Genomic DNA, 17,081 nt, shown 5'->3' with positions numbered 1-17,081 from the left:
AGTGCTGACACCCAAGGCAGTGGCGGAGTCTGGCTGACCCACGAGGCCCAAATCCACACTGTGAAATGTACTACCTCACTGACCAGGCCGCGGACAGAGGCACTATTTTCCGGAGCAGATAGGAGATACTCACGTCTACTTCTCCTTGGTCAATCACATAGAAGTTATCTCCTTCGTCCCCTAGAACAAAAGAAAGCACACATTGTGGACAACGCCAAGGGTACCAGGTGTGGCACTTTTGGCCTCTCTGTAGGCAGTACCTGCAGCCTGGCTTCACAGAGGCCGAGCAACCCAGGCTTCTACCATTTTCTCTTAATTTTTTAAAAATAAAACTTGTACAGATGACACGATGGTTTGACATACATGGACACAGTGAAATGGCCAGCACATGCCCCCCCCCAGTGCAGTCACCTGTGTCCCGCGTGGGGTGGGGCACCTGAGGTCCATGCCTGGCCTGTCACAGGGTTCCCCTCTGTTAATGGAAGGCAACTGCAACAGCCAGTTGACATGCAGTTGACAAGCAGAGCGATGTGCTCTGGTTTCATGAGAGACTCCTCAAGGCAGACAACAGGTTTTGTGTCCACACCCAGGGTGAGCCCACAGCCCACGGCCCCACGCTCCTGCTCAGAGAAGCAGGGAATATACCTTGCTGTATGACGGTCTCCCCAGCGATGTGCGTGACAGGAAACATGGCGTCGAATATGTCACTGAAAGAGAAAACGCATCCCATGGAGGAGCTGGAGCAACGTGGGGCGCGGACTCCACTGCTTCACCTCACACAGAGCAACCAGCTCTGCTCCCCCAGGAAATGGAAAAAAGGAAATCACCCCCCCACCACCACTACCACCCCGTCATAACCCTGCTGTCCAGGCACCAGCTTGTCATTTGCAGATCCTTCTGTGACACAGTTCACTTTCTGGGTTTTGACAAAAATGGAATCACATTGTACACACTGCTTTGGACATAAAACAAAGTAAATATATCGCCAGAATGTTTATCACATTGGGAAACACAGTCCTACCAGAACGCTGCTTTCTGCATGCTTCCTGAGGGGGGCGTCCTGAGGCCTCAGAGGCAGGAGTGTGTCTGAGATGCCTGATGCTCAGGCTGTGCCAAAAGGCAGTCAGGGCATTTAATTTCCTAAGTGTGGCTGTGGCCTGGATGGAACAGGTAGGATGCACAAGGCAGGGAGGTAGAGTGTGCATGGGGGGGACCCTTTGACTCTGCCAACCGCAACCAGAACACAATGTCAGAGGTCAGCCTCTTGCTCCCAAAATGCACTGGCCACCTTCAGGAGCAGGCAGCTGGTGCCCCTCATGGGGAAATGCACACCGCAGAGCTCAGGGTGGCCTTCCTCCTCTCACCTGGCTACAGCAATAGGAGAAAGCTGGGCCCCATGGCTCAGGCTGAGCCAACATCAGAGGTGCTCACAGGTCTGGATGCAGGTTGGGTGCCAAGCCCCGAGAAGCAAGTGCAAAGTCAGAGATGCAAACCACCCTGTGCTCTGCTGTTTCCAGGGTCCAGAACATTACCAAGTCATTCTTAAAGTAGTAGCTGTTTCCTCTCTAAGAAAGAGGGAAGCACCATGGGGGGAACCAGTGGGTGGCAGGGGCGTCAGAGCATTTGCAGGGTCCCCACAACCCCTCCTTCCCTGTACAGACCTGGTATCTGTCCCCTGGCCCAGGCACATTTCCCAGCCACACCTCGCCTGGGAGAGCATCTGCAGATGTGTCTGGTCTGTTTTCCAAACTGCATTTCCTCAAAACCACAGCATCAAGAATCCCAAAATGAACAGATCTTTAAAAAATAATTTTACAGGGATGCCTGGACTGTTCAGTGGTTAGCATCTGCTTTCAGCTCAGATTGTGATCCGGGGTCCTGGGATGGAGTCCTGCATTAGGCTCCCCACAGGGAGCCTACCTCCCCTCTACCTATGTCTCTGCCTCTCTCTCTGTCCCTCTCATAAATAAATAAAATCTTAAAAAAAAAAAAAAAGAAATGATTTTACAATTCCTACTTCATTTTTAAAAACGTTTACTGGTAATGGTACAATATTTCCCCAAATGCCATTAGCAGTGAAGCCAATCTCAGGACCCACCACCATGCAGCCTGGGCAGGTGCTCCAGACAGCAGTCAGGCCGCAGGCCACTGGCCACCCCACAAATAGCCCGTATGTCTGCTGCACGAGTATGAGCCTGTGAAGAGGCCTATGGTTATCATTCATATGAATATACTGGTTGTAACTCTTATGTTTCGTCCTATGCCCCTTGATGCACATCTACGTGGAGATGTACAGACCTGATGACTGCCCTAGTGGCTGCCCTACCTGGGCCTGGCACAGCACCCTACTGACCACACAGGCATCCCACTCCCTCCCTGGGTACAGAAGAAACAACAAATCTCAGAGAGCCCAGCCCCACTTACCGAAAAGTGCAGCTAGCCCATGTCTTTTGGGTGTTTTTGTTTATTTGTTTTTTAAAGATTTTATTTATTCATGAGAGACACACACACAGAGAGAGAGAGAGAGAGACAGACAGACAGACAGAGACAGAGACAGAGAGACAGAGGGAGAGAGAGAGAGAGGCAGAGACACAGGCAGAGGGAGATGCAGGGAACCCGACGTGGGACTTGATCCCGGGGTCTCCAGGATCATGCCCTGGGCTGAAGGCAGTGCTAAACCGCTGGGCCACCAGGCTGCCCTAGTCTTTTGGAAGAAGCTAACACTCCCAGTGCACCCCCGCCCCCATTATCAAGGCTTGGACACGGCTGTGTGCAGGATAGATGCCCATGCTCCCACCACCTTGGCCCATCCCCCACTGAGAGGCCCCCTCTTTTCCTATCTTCTGCGTCTTCTCAAACAAAACCCAATTCTTCCTGCCTCTTAGCACTTAATGGCATTAAAAGGCCCTGTCTGCCTCTGCCATGAAAAGGAAAACAGTTTTCTATTCTCATCTGGAAGTGACCTCTGGAAGGCTTTGCTGAAGCTGCTGCCTGCATCCCAGGGAGTCTGACACGTGGGTCCCACTGCCACCCCCACCAGGGTCCAGGACACTGGGCTCAGCACTCCTGCATTGGGCACTGTGCCAGGTGCAGGGACACAGTGCTCAGGGCTGCTAAGACACAGAAACATGAAGACATGACAGTCCTCAGTCCATGAGGCCCCAAGGACAGAACCCATGCTGGCCAAGCGCCCTTCATCTGCCCACTTGCTCTGAGGTCAGAACTGTGGCTGTCTTGTCCAGACTAGGAAACCAGAGACACTAAGTAACTCTGCCAAGGCCAGCAGCTGGGAAGAGGTGAGGCCAGGCCGCACTCGTCTTCCCGTGCAGGGCTCTGTGGGACACCCGGAGCTAAGCAAGACCTAGCTTAGAGGACAAGAAGGTGTGTTTGGGGGGCATAGAGCCTTCCCAGTCTCAGGAAGCACCCTCAGAGAGCAGGTGGTGGGGGCCATGATGCCCACTCTAGGGAAGCCACTAGCCTGCGACAGGTGCTGGTCATCGCTGGGAGACATCCCGATCAGAGGCTGCACCCTGTCCTTGACTCTCAGCCTGACTCTGAGGTCCTCAGGCTTCCCGAGGCCTAAGCAGGGCCATCCCCTCAATGGTGGGGAGCAGCTGACAAAGGGGTGCCCACTTACCTTATCCCAGTGGCCCCATGGGCACTTTTCACCAGATCCCCCCACACACATCTGAGGCAGCCCAAGCAGCAAAGGGACCCTCAGACTCAAACCAGGAATGATGGGGGCAGAGGTATCACCTAGGATTTTGCTTTAATTCTAATTATTTATTGGTACTGTTGATTTTTGCTGCTCTAAGTCAGGGGTTGGTCCTAGCCCTGCTATACTGTGAACACCTGTGACTTCTGGTTTTGCCTAGGCATTCTTTCCAGAGTAATGCAGATTTACATGCATAAAGTGGAATAAATAGAAAAACCAACAAAATCAGCAATCTGGAAATTCAGTGGGCAAAATGCTAAAATAACCAGTTTGCAGCACAGGAGCCTGGTTTCTGTACTCCTGCATCACACAGCGAGTTCAGGACAGGTCTAGCAACCACCCCAGTGGTGAGAGAGCCACGAGCATGAGCCATATTATGATGTGATGCAGAAGTGGCCTCATCGCCTTTAGGTGACAAGATCATAGGCTCTGCTCAGGCCTCAGCAGCCTGCTCACACAGAGGGAAATGCCATCCACATTCATAGACTTTCAGCCCTCCCCCCTTCCTCTGTACGGGGTAGGCCTCTGCACTGGGGACCAGTACCCAGAGATCTGGGTCAGGGAGCAAGGTCAGGATGGTGGCCAGGGAATGGGTAGTCTTAGACCCCAGCCACACCCTGGCCTGGACCCAAGCAGAGCCACCATGATGCTCAGGGCCTGCAAAGTGCTGGTTCCCTCCAGGTGGCCCATGGCTCAGAGACCACAGCCCTTTGGAAGCTCCCACCTGAGTCACTCCTCATACTGGCACCTCTCCTTCCCTGGGTTCCTCAGCTCTTGCCCTCTGACCCCTGTACCTGACAGTGTCCTGACTTCCTCCTCCCCAGCTGACTGTGAGTTCTGAGAACAAAGACTGCATCATCACTGCAGCCTGACACACATCTGATTCACAGTAGGTCCTTGGTACAATATGGATGGAAGGCTAGAGGTCAGATGATGGGTGGATGGGTGGACAGGTGGATGGATGGATGGAAGAGTGGATGTGTGGAAGGAAAGGTAGAAGGATGGTGAATGGGGGAGCAGATGGATGGGTAGAAGGGTGGGTGGTGGGTGGGTGGAGGGAACAGTGGATGGAGGATGAACTGTCTGTTAAGACAGCTCCAAGATAGTAGATCAGCTTGAACAAGGTATGGGTCTTCTGAGAGAAGTCCCTGCTTCCTGAAGCCATTCACTATGAAAATGGTGGCAGTCAATCTTGAATCCTCAGGCTGAACCCAGTGCACTCCATCCAAGAGGAAGCCTCATTAACATTCTCTCATTTAAACCTCAAAACCATAGAAAGACGTTGGCCCCCATCATTCTTCCCACTTTACAGACAGGTATATCAAGGTTCAGAAAGGTTAAGTGACTTGCCCATGGTCACACATCTGGCTTGGGGTACAGTAAGGCTGACCACTCCCTCAAGGTCCCATTCATTTATGCCACAGAAGGTGCACAACAGAACACACCAGGGTGTGGGGTCTCTGCTCTCTCTGGCCATGCATCCAAGCCCTGACTTATGGGTGGGTCCACACTGAGGCATGGCCTCTGCAAAGGAGGCAGCCCCTGGCTCTTGCTAGCAGGACCAGACTCCTAGAGATACTCTAGGGCAGGAAGGCTGGAGGGTACCTACACTTACCAGATGACTTTGTGTCAACGGCAGAGCGTCACATCCCCTGCCCTCAAGCACACCTGGCTGCCACCTGAGCCCTGCCAGCTGACTAGTTCCCTGGGTCCTCTGGTGGTCTTCCCAGAGAAAGTTGGGTGCTGCCGACCAGGGGTCTCATCCTAAGAGTTACACTCCCTGGTTCCAGCAATGAGGCCACAGGCACCAACTGGGCTCCTGGAGACATGTGTCACCTTCACAGCCTAGAGCCCTTCCCTTCCTGCCTGACTCCCATGAGGGGAGGCTTCCTGACTATTCACTTAGATTCATGTTTTCAAAGACACATTGAAAATGAGGTGTCACCCTTGAGGTCAGAACCCCACCAACGAGTCCCAGCTTACTGTATTTCCAGGAAAAACAATGCAATGTTTGTTTCATCTTGGGGAGGCTCTCCCCACGAAATAATGTGTTATAGTGAATCCTCATCACACAGGAAGGTTTGGGGTTTGTTTGTTTGTTTGTTTGTTTGTTTGTTTGAAATCTAAACCCCACATACAGTCCAAATGCAAGAATATGACCTCCTGGTAAGTTAATCATCTCAACCTTAAAAATAAGACTTTGCATGCTAATACTAAGCCAGCGGGCTGAAGCCCACCAGACGCTTCACTGGACAGTTAGGTAGGTAAGCACAGGTCAAACTGCCACCGAGCTGGAAAGTAAAGTCTAAGACAAGAAGGGAAGGTACCGCCAGGGTGGGGTGGGGCAGGGCAGGCCTCTCTCCCCTTCCCATGCAGCTCCAGCAGACACTTCCCGGGTGTGAGGGTCCCCTTGTTATCTACCATCACCTCAGACCAGCCCCATTTCCTCCTCTATCCCAGCAGAAGCCAAATTTGGGGCCCTTGAGCCCTCGGGGGCAGGAGGGGTCAACAGGATGTCTCTGAACACCCTCTGTCTCTCCCAGAAGAGGTGAGTTGTCTTTTTTTTTTTATTGGAGTTCAATTTGCCAACATTTAGCATAACACCCAGTGCTCATCCCGCCAAGTGCCCCCCTTAGTGCCCATCACCCAGTCACCCCAAACCCCGCCCACCTCCCTTTCCACTACCCCTTGTTCATTTCCCAGAGTTAGGTGTCTCTCATGTTTTGTCACCCTCACTGATATTTTCACTCATTTTCTCTCCTTTCTCTTTTATTCCCTTTCACTAATTTTTATATTCCCCAAATGAATGAGACCATATAATGTTTGTCCTTCTCCGATGACTTACTTCACCCAGCATAATATCCTCCAGGTCCCTCCACGTCGAAGCAAATGGTAGGTATTTGTCATTTCTAATGGCTGAGTAATACTCCATGTATACATAAACCACATCTTCTTTATCCATTCATCGTTCGATGGACACCGAGGCTCCTTCCACAGTTTGGCTATTGTGGCCATTGCTGCTATAAATATTGGGGTGCAACGGGTGTCCTGACGTTTCACTGCATCTGTATCTTTGGGGTAAATCCCCAGCAGTGCAATTGCTAGTTCGTAGGGCAGATCTATTTTTAACTCTTTGAGGAACCTCCACACAGTTTTCCAGAGAGGCTGCACCAGTTCACATTCCCACCAACAGTGTAAGAGGGTTCCCTTTTCTCCGCATCCTCTCCAACATTTGTGGTTTCCTGCCTTGTTAATTTTCCCCATTCTCACTGGTGTGAGGTGGTGTCTCATTGTGGTTTTGATTTGTATTTCCCTGATGGCAAGTGATGCAGAGCATTTTCCCATGTGCTTGTTGGCCATGTCCATGTCTTCCTCTGTGAGATTTCTCTTCATGTCTTTTGTCCATTTCATGATTGGATTGTTTGTTTCTTTGGTGTTGAGTTTAATAAGTTCTTTACAGATCTTGGATACTAGCCCTTTATCTGATAGGTCATTTGCAAATATCTTCTCCCATTCTGTAGGTTGTCTTTTAGTTTTGTTGACTGTTTCTTTTGCTGTGCAGAAGCTTCTTATCTTGATGAAGTCCCAATAATTCATTTTTGCTTTTGTTTCTCTTGCCTTCATGGATGTATCTTGCAAGAAGTTGCTGTGGCCAAGTTCATAAAGGGTGTTGTCTGTGTTCTCCTCTAGGATTTTTTTTTAAAGATTTATTTATTCATTCATTCAGAGAGAGTGAGAGAGAGGCAGAGACACAGGCAGAGGGAGAAGCAGGCTCCACGCAGGAAGCTCGATGTGGGACTCGATCCCGGGTCCCCAGGATCACACCCCGGGCTGCAGACGGTGCTAAACCGCTGCGCCACCGGGGCTGCCCTCCTCTAGGATTTTGATGGAATCTTGTCTCACATTTAGATCCTTCATCCATTTTGAGTTTATCTTTGTGTCTGGTGTAAGAGAATGGTCTAGTTTCATTCTTCTGCATGTGGATGTCCAATTTTCCCAGCACCATTTATTGAAGAGACTGCCTTTTTTCCAGTGGATAGTCTTTCCTCCTTTGTCGAATATTAGTTGACCATAGAGTTGAAGGTCCACTTCTGGGTTCTCTATTCTGTTCCATTGATCTATGTGTCTGTTTTTATGCCAGTACCACACTGTCTTGATGACCACAGCTTTGTAGTACATCCTGAAATCTGGCATTGTGATGCCCCCAGCTGTGGTTTTCTTTTTTAATATTCCCCTGGCTATTCGGGTCTTTTCTGATTCCACACAAATCTTAAGATGATTTGTTCCAACTCTCTGAAGAAAGTCCATGGTATTTTGATAGGGATTGCATTAAATGTGTAAATTGCCCTGGGTAACATTGACATTTCCACAATATTAATTCTTCCAATCCATGAGCATGGAATGTTTTTCCATCTCTTTGTGTCTTCCTCAATTTCTTTCAGAAGTGTTCTGTAGTTTTTAGCATATAGATCCTTTACTTCTTTGGTTAGGTTTATTCCTAGGTATCTTATGCTTTTGGGTGCAATTGTAAATGGGATTGACTCCTTAATTTCTCTTTCTTCAGTCTCATTGTTAGTGTATAGAAATGCCACTGATTTCTGGGCATTGATTTTGTATCCTGCCACATTGCCGAATTGCTGTATGAGTTCTAGCAATCTTGGGGTGGAGTCTTTTGGGTTTTCTACATACAGTATAAGAGATGAGTTGTCTGACGGTCAGAGACCATCCTGGGGTGAAATCCCAGCTCATGTACTTCCTCAGTACTACCTCACGGCATTTATCACCATCATCCCCATTGTCCTCATTTCCAGGTGAGAGGTCTGAGGCACAGACAGTTTAAAGAATTCACTCAGGGTCACACAGCCAGGATTCCAAACCAGGTGATCCGGCATGGAAGAAACATTCCCTAACACCAGGATGTTTGCTCAGTGACAGGTGCATGCGACCTTTACTAAATTACATTTCCCTTCTAGGCTTAGTTTGGTAAGAATTTTTATATTAGTTGCTGAGTGTTATCAGGTTCTTTTTCAACATGTACATGACATACCATACCGATGTTTTTCCTGTGGTCTATTAACGTGGACAGCATTCTGAGCTGGAGCTGTCCTTGAAACCCTATGTAGTCTTGGGGCACCTGGGTGGCTCAAGTTGAGCATCTTCCTTTGGCTCAGGGTGTGATCCCAGAGTCCCAGGATCGAGTCCTGCATCAGGTTCCTGCATGGTGCCTGCTTCTCTCTCTGCCTATGTCTCTGCTTCTCTCTGTGTGTCTCTCATGAATAAATAAATAAATAAATCTTTAAAAGAAACCCTACTTAGTCTCAATGGGTAGTTTTCAAAAGTCAAGTTGAATTTGGTTGGCTATTTACGATTTTTGCATCTACATTCACAGAATACATGCTATGCCTCACAGCTTTTACATGGCTTCTTGTTTGTTTCCTTGTGTCACCCGTATCATGCTCGGAAGCTGGGCAGCTCCTCCCTGCTCTCTGTCTTCTGGAGCCACTTGTGATGGGAGAACACACAGTGTGCTGACGCTGGACAGGACCTGCCCCCAAGCCGTCATGACCTGGCTTCTCGGAGGAAGGCCTTCAGCTGCTGTTTAACTTTGAGTTTACTGATTGCTCCGCATTTTCTATTTCTTCACATGCCAACATGGACACCATTTTCAAAGTTAAAAATCTTTAAAAATTGACAGAGTTATAAAAAATCCAAATTTTTAGCTTTTCTTTAAAAGATAAAATGAAGCTCTAGCAACATGGGGCCTGCATTCTCACAAAGCAAGAAATTAGCCCACTCCCACCCTGGTCAGAGCACATGCTCTCCAGTCTGCCACAAGCCCCAGAAGTGCATGGATTCCTGACCCTCAGTGCAGGTGTGTAAGCCTGCCTGTGAGCTCACTGTCTGGGGGTGGCAGCTGCACAAATGGGACTTCATCACGAGAGTGCCAGGCATCCTGTGACAACTGCTTCTCTGAGGGACCTGCTGCCAGTGCTAAACTTACCTGGACAGACCCAAGGGACTGAATCTCCAAGGACTTAACCCATCTGTAACATGGCATAGGGTAGCACGCCCACCCTCATAGAGCTCTGAGAGCCTAACCGAGATATGGATTTTGTGAAGCATTTAGCAAAATGAGCACTCACAGTCAGGAGCTTCATAACTGTTTCTGCCAGCTCCAGATCACATGCACACAGCAGTGGGGAGCCCCTTTTCCCAGCCCTGCTAAGAGGCTCACCCACCTCACAGGATCTCCTGGGAATGAAGCCAGAGGGCCACATTGTACCCCTGGTCTTGGCCTGTTTCATGATCCAGTATGACTTCTATACTCCTTTTTAATGGCTTACATTTCTGATATGCTTGGAGCTGCAGGCAGAGGTGGCCTGACCTCAACCTTCCCAAGCAACCTGCAGAAGCAAACAGGCAGGGCCAGTTCTGAGAGTGAGGCCACCCTGAGTGGGACAGGCCAGGGAGGAGGGTGCCCAGCAACCAGTCAGATCTGCATCTGGCCCCAAGCACCCGACCTCCTACTAGCACTGGGATGCAGCGGGGCGGAAGTGACAGGGTCCCAGTGGACTCTCCCCTGTCACCAGTTCCAGTAACCTTGCATTCCTGCATCTTAGAAACACTCCTCCAGGGTGGAGGGCATTCCTGTAACTTCAAGCAAAAGCACCCAGACACTGACCACAGGACCGGCTCCAGTAATAAGAAAAGCAAACTGCGTCAGTGCTTTCATTTCTGTGTCATTATTTCTTGAAAAGTCTAATTTTGAAAAATGTCAAACTTTCAGAAGCATGGAGGGACATGGATGTCAGAGCAGGATACATATTATATTCCCAGCTGGTGATGTCAAAAGAGCAGAATGCAGCACAACACACATGCACCAACCGCAGGTCTGCACAAAAGCGCACATACGTGTATTGACAAGGACCGGACAGGAGCCATGAGGGATGAGAATAGAACATGAAAATAAAGACCATCCAGACCGCAGAAAACACGTTCAAGTGCATACTAGTGTGTTTTCCTGACTCCAAAATAATGCCATAGATGGGAAAATGCAACTGATGGCTGGTCTGGCCCCTTTAGAAATGGTTCTGGAAGACCCAAACGTGCTGCTACAGCCTTGGGAGAATTTCTCTCTCTGGCTGTTTGGACTCACAGGTCAATGTCACCCAGAGAAGGAAGTGTCCTGGACCCGTGGGCAAAGCTCTGGTGCATTGGGCACCATGGCAACATCCTGTTTGACGGGCCAGTCATAGCCCGAGTGACCGAGCTGGGCACTCCAGACACAGTGGCCCCAAGGTTGTGTTTAGGCTTCTCCACTGTTTGGGTGAAAGCTCACTATGTTTCTCTCTGGACTGCAACTTTCCAAATAATTCTCTGTAAACAGTGATCACTCAGGCATTGCCATGGTGAGCGACGAGGTACTACCACTCCTGCTGGGGCACCAGGACCACGATGTTTGCAGACCTTCAGGAGACCTGGTGCCACCGTGTCTGCAGTGCTTTCTCAGCCGAGAATGCACCAGCTCAGGACTCTGAGTGGGGAGCGTGGACCCCAGGAGAGAGGCACCAGTTGAGACTCCACTCTACCCTGTACCTCCAGGGGAAGGCATAGAGGCCCAGGATCTCCAACCCAGAATCACCAGTGTACACCTCTGGTTTTGATGTTTACCGTGTCCCCAGATGCCCAGGACAACTCGAGCTGCCAAGTAAGAAGGCACCTTGGATGGGGACCAGTGCCTAAAGGTATAGGCTGGGGAGGATGAGCTCTTCTATTAAGAATGCACCCAGTAAGGCTGCTTAGGTTTCCATTCCCTTCTCATGTTAACCATAGAGATATGTTTACACACATATAAGATGAGGCTACTGGACTGCTTGGGACAGCGCTATTTGTAGTCATGAAAATCTGTAATACCTAACAATTGGGGACTCATTAATTAAGTTGCACAATGGAATCCAAGATGGAGGTGCAGAGGCTCATCCATGGAGAATAATGGTGTTTACTATAGGTCTACTAAGTAAAAAGCAGGTTGGAAAACAAAACCTGATAGAATTGCAAGGACAAATAGACAAATCTAAATTATAGTTGAGGATTTCAACACCCATCTATGAATTATTGGTAGATCCACAGGTAGAAAGTAAGGGCATAGCTGAACTGAAGAGCACCATCACTTAACTAGATGTGGTTGACATTTATAGAATGTCAACTGCACCAAACAACAGTAGAACACACATTCTTCTCCAGTTTGGATGAAACATTTACCAAGACATACAACATCCTGGGCCAGAAAATACATCTGAATACATTTAAAAATATATAAGTCATATAGTATCTGCTCTCAGACCACAGTGGGTTAAACTAGAAATCAGTAACAAAAAGGTAGCTCAAAAGTCCCAATATTTGGAGGTTAAGCAACACACTCTGAATAACAACACATGTGTCAAAAAAGGTAGCTCAAGAGAAATTGAAAACTTTTACAACTAAATGAAAATAAAAAAGCAGCTAATTAAAATTAATGGGATGTAGCAAAAGTAGTGCTTCAAGGGAAATTGTAGTACTGAATGCATATATTTTAAAAAGGGAAATACCTAAAATCAATAATTTAAGCTCCCATCTTAGGAAACTAGAAAAGAAGAGCAAATTAAACCTAAAGAAAGCCAAGAAAATAAATAATAAAAATTAAAGCAAAAATCAGTGGAACTTAAAATCAGAAATGAATAGAGAAAATCAACATAGTCAAAGGGGGTTCTTTGAAAATATCTATAAAAATCTATAAACCTCCAAGGAGGCTAACGGGGTAGGGAGTGGGGATCACACAAAAATCACTCAAGTCAGAAGTGAGAGAAGGACAGCATCACTCCAGAGCCCATGAATATTAAAAGATCAATAAAAGAATACTATGAACAATTCTATGTCCACAAATTTGAAAACCTGGATGAAAGGGACCAAGTTTTTGAAAGACATTATGTACCAAAACACATTCAAGAAAAATAGATAATATAATCTAAGGAAGAAACTAAATCAATAATTATTAACTTTCCAAAACAGAAAGCAGCAGGCCCAGATGGGTTCACTGGTAAAATCCAACAAATATTTAAAGAAGAAACTATACCAATTCTCAACAATATCTTCCAGAAAACTGAAGTAGAGAAAACACTTTCTCATGCATTCTATGAGGACAGTATCACCCCAAGACCAAAACCAGACAAAAGCATTACAAAGAAGGAAAATTAAAGACCAATATCTCATGAACATAAATGCAAAAATCCTCAAAATATTAGGACATCGACTCCAGCACTGTGTTAAAAGAATTAAACACCACAACTAAGTGAGGTTCACTCCAGGTAAAGGCCGATTCAACATTCAAAAATCAATCTAATCCACTGTGCCAAAGACTAAAGAAGGGAGATCACATGACCATAACAATAGATGCAGAAAAGGCATCTGACAAAATTCAAGACTCATACATGATAAAAATTCTCAGAAAACTAAGAATATAGAAGAATTTTCTCAACTTGATAAAGAACAGCTCCAAAAAACCTGCAGTTAACATCACAGCTAAGGGCGAGAATGCTTCCCCCTGAGACTGAGATGCAGTCAAATACATTCCTTTTACCACTCTTTTCCAACACTGTACTGGAAGCCCCAGCTAATACAATAAGATAAGGAAAAAGAGAATGTGAAGGAAGAAATAAAACTGGTTTTGTTTGCAGATGACACTGACTGTGTCATTCCAAAGAATCAACAACAATAACAAAACCCACTGGAACTTATAAGTGATTATAGCAGGGTTGCAGGATATAAGCTTAATATACAAAAGCCAGTCACTTTCCTACATACTAGCATGAAAAACTGGAATATGAAATTTTTTTAAAATTTTTATTTATTTATGATAGTCACACAGAGAGAGAGAGAGAGGCAGAGACACAGGCAGAGGGAGAAGCAGGCTCCATGCACTGGGAGCCCGACGTGGGATTCGATCCCAGGTCTCCAGGATCGCGCCTTGGGCCAAAGGCAGGTGCCAAACTGCTGCACCACCCAGGGATCCCTGGAATATGAAATTAAAAACACAATGCCACTTACAGTAGCACCCCCAAAAATGAAATATTTAGGTTTAAACCCAACAAAATATGTTCAAGATCTATATGAGGAAGACTACAAAACTCTGATGAACAACTTAAAAAAAATACAAATAATTGCAGAGACATTCCATGTTCATGGATAGGCACACTCAATTTTGTCAACCTGATCCCAACTTGAGCGACAGATTTAACTCCAACCAAATTCCAGCAAGTCATTTTGTGATTATCAACAAATGGATCCTACAGTTTATACGAGAAGCTAACACAATACTGAAGCCTAAGGGCTGACTATGATGTCAGGACCTTACCACAGAGCTGCAATAATTAAGACAGTGTGGTTTTGGCAAAAGAACAGGCAAACAGATTCATGGAATGGTACCAGGAGCCCAGAAGTAGACCTCCATGAATAGTCAGCTGACCTTTGACAAAGGAGCAAAGGCAACATGACGGAGCAAAGAGGGTCTCCCCAACACTGGTGTTGGAACAACTGGACATCCACAAGCAAAAACTGAATCCAGACACAGATTTTACCTCCTTCACAAGAATCAACTCAAAATTCTTGAGTTGGTCATAAATTCAATAATAACACTTTTAGAAGATAACAGAGAAGACAATCTAGGGGACCTTGAGTTTGGCAACGACTGTTTAGATACATCACCAACCACCCCCAGATGGAAGCTTGGCTCCACCTGGCTCCACCACAGAGGATACTTTCAGTTGCCTCTCCTAGGAGGGCACCAGCAATCCTCAGGGTGTAGTGGAGGCTCTAGGGGCCACTGGACCAAGAGCTCCATCATCCCTGGCTCCCACCCACTCACTGGGCACCACTGGGCAAGGATGAGCTGCCACGTGGAGGGTCAAGCACCCACCATCACTTGGGGCCACACTCCACTCTAACTCAGCTACTGGGAGACCATGGAGAAGAAAGTACATCTAGTGCCTGCCTTGAGAGGTACATGCGAAACAGGGGTGAACACCAAACAGGTGGGGCCTTCCAGCTGTCATGCATTCATTCAACAAACACAAGGAGGACCAATGCTGGGTCAGCCCCCTTCCTGCCTCAGCCCATGGCAAGAGCACAGGTAAGAAAGACAACCCCTCCTTGCCACCTGGAAAAGACTGTATGAGAGGCAGCAATGTCCCTGTGTGGATAGCCATCAGCAGTGCTGTAGCCTCCTCCTCAACCTGAGGGCCCAGCAGTCAGGATGCCCCAGAAGCAGCTAATGGTTTTTATGGCAGATCAACTGGCCCAAAGGCTCCGGGTCAGGTCCACATCCCACATCCCACGCTGTAAATAAGCTTGGAGCTGGAAACCTCATCACCACTACTGCATGCCAGGCCCAGAAACAGTGCCTGGAAGCCAAGGGAAAAGGGAGTCACCTCTGAGGACCTGTCTTTTGAGTCTCAGATTCCGGATCTATCTTCAAGGGTTTCATGCCAGCAGCCAGGGCTGGCTGTCCAGCTCTGGGTCCAGCTGGGGGTGGGGTGGGGAGGGAGCTGTAGCATGGGGGCTGCAGCGGGGGTGCTAAGAAAGCCAGCCAGCAGCAGGTCCATTGGAGGTTCAGACCGGGTCAGTGTGGCCTCCTAGCAGGCCAGTAGGAAACAGTGGGCAAGCACATTCACCCTCTGGCCCTAATTCCTTAGGCCTAACACCTGAGGTTTACAAAGCTCCATGGCCTTATTCATCTCCCACTCCAACAACCCTGTCTCCACCTCTTCTAAGAAGTCCCCTGGGATTCCCCCCGCTCATAGCAGTCAGGGCTTCTTGGTCTCCATTCTCGTTTGTAGAGGAATTAGTTTGACCCCTTAGGAACAGGGGTTAAGATTCACAGTCCTACAGCCCACAGCCAGTGTTAATCCTGGAGGGACACAGGTCTCAGCAGGCCCAAGCTGTCCTGAGCTATCCCCATGTGCAGGGTGGTCCCGGTATTAAAAATGACAGTGAAGAGGGCTCCCCTTCCCAGTTGCTTGTCTGCAGGCCACATCCACAGCCAGGAGTGAGAAACAAGAGCCCCTGCAATCTTCCTCCCCGCTCATCACTTCTCAGGATGGGGATGTTCTTCAAGGTCAAAGGCATCCTGAGTATCTTAAACCAAAGGGCCCATGGACCAATCACAAATTCAGGCAGCTGGTGCTGGTGCTCTGGTAACCATAGACCCCACTCCAAGCACGTGGGAGGGGAGAATGCAGTGGCATGTCTGCAGAATCACTGCAAACAGCCCCCCACCCAGGGCTCTGTGGGCTGGGGACACGTGTGTTTTCTTTCCATGGCTGCTAAACCAATCACAGCTGCATCCAAGGGCCAGGCTCAGGCCTCGGCCGTGGGAGCACAGATGCACACATCCAGGGCCTGGGACCACTTCAGAGGCTGCGGTGGAGGGGCAGGGCATGAGCATGGCCTGGCCAGGTGAGGGTGGTCCAGGCTCCCAATAGGTGAGCAGCTGGGAAGTGCCAGCACTCTGAGGGGAGCCCCTAGCAGGTCGTCCTCCTGGGAAAAGCCAGGGTTGCCCAATCAAGAAACAAAATGCCCCGGGCTGTGGGGTTGCTCCAACAACCTGTCTGAGAGGTCCTGGCAGGGAGTGTGTGTCCAGGTAGCATGAACCTGAGGCCATGGACAGTGGGTGGATGGTCTGTACTGACGCCACTGAGGTCTCCTGGCTCTAGTACAGAGAGGAAACATGGCCAACTCACAACCATTTGATTTTGCTATTATTACTCTTAACTGACTCTGAACATGAGTGAAAACATAGCTTTTAAAAGGCTGGCTCTAGGGCAGCCCCAGTGGCTTAGCGGTTTAGCGCCGCCTTCAGCCCAGGGTGTGATCCTGGAGACCCGGGATCGAGTCCCACATCAGGCTCCCAGCATGGAGCCTGCTTCTCCCTCTCACTCTGTATCTCTAATAAATAACTAAAAAATATTTAAAATAAATAAAAGGCTGGCTCTAATGGAGTCAGACCCTCCTCCCTTCACAGCCATGGCTTTATGTTAAAGAGACCCAGGGACATGCCACAGGCCACTGGACGTGAACACGCCAGCGAAAGGGCCTTTGCTCTCAGAGCCAGAGATGCTATTGGGACCGTGGAGACGACGGGGCTTGCAAAGTCTACCCCCAATGGCTCCAGGCAAGCTCAGGGGCCAGAAGCATACACCCATGTCTGTAGAGAATACCACGACCTGCATGGAAGGAGGGCCCAGGATGGAGTGACACTCTTAGGTCTAAGAGAAGGCAGAGATCCACAGGTTCCCACATGGTGGTGATGGCGGACTCTGATGTTAAGAGCCAA

General features: G+C 48.4%; 1 protein-coding gene across 9 annotated transcripts in view; it reads right to left on the bottom strand.

The window, feature by feature from the left end:
• PRKAR1B (protein kinase cAMP-dependent type I regulatory subunit beta) overlaps positions 1 to 17,081 on the bottom strand; it is a 126,094-nt gene that overhangs the window by 37,410 nt on the left and 71,603 nt on the right. For all 9 annotated transcript variants that reach the window (XM_072753405.1, XM_072753403.1, XM_072753404.1 and 6 more), the window contains 2 exons: positions 646 to 707; positions 134 to 180 (listed from right to left, as the gene is read on the bottom strand). In XM_072753405.1, the coding sequence (XP_072609506.1) occupies positions 134 to 180; positions 646 to 707 (109 nt within the window). The remainder of the gene's footprint in view (positions 1 to 133; positions 181 to 645; positions 708 to 17,081) is intronic.

The sequence above is a fragment of the Vulpes vulpes genome, chromosome 3 (genome assembly GCF_048418805.1).
Source record: "Vulpes vulpes isolate BD-2025 chromosome 3, VulVul3, whole genome shotgun sequence".
Taxonomy (NCBI): Eukaryota; Metazoa; Chordata; class Mammalia; order Carnivora; family Canidae; genus Vulpes; species Vulpes vulpes.
This window is presented reverse-complemented; position numbering and strand designations above follow the sequence as displayed.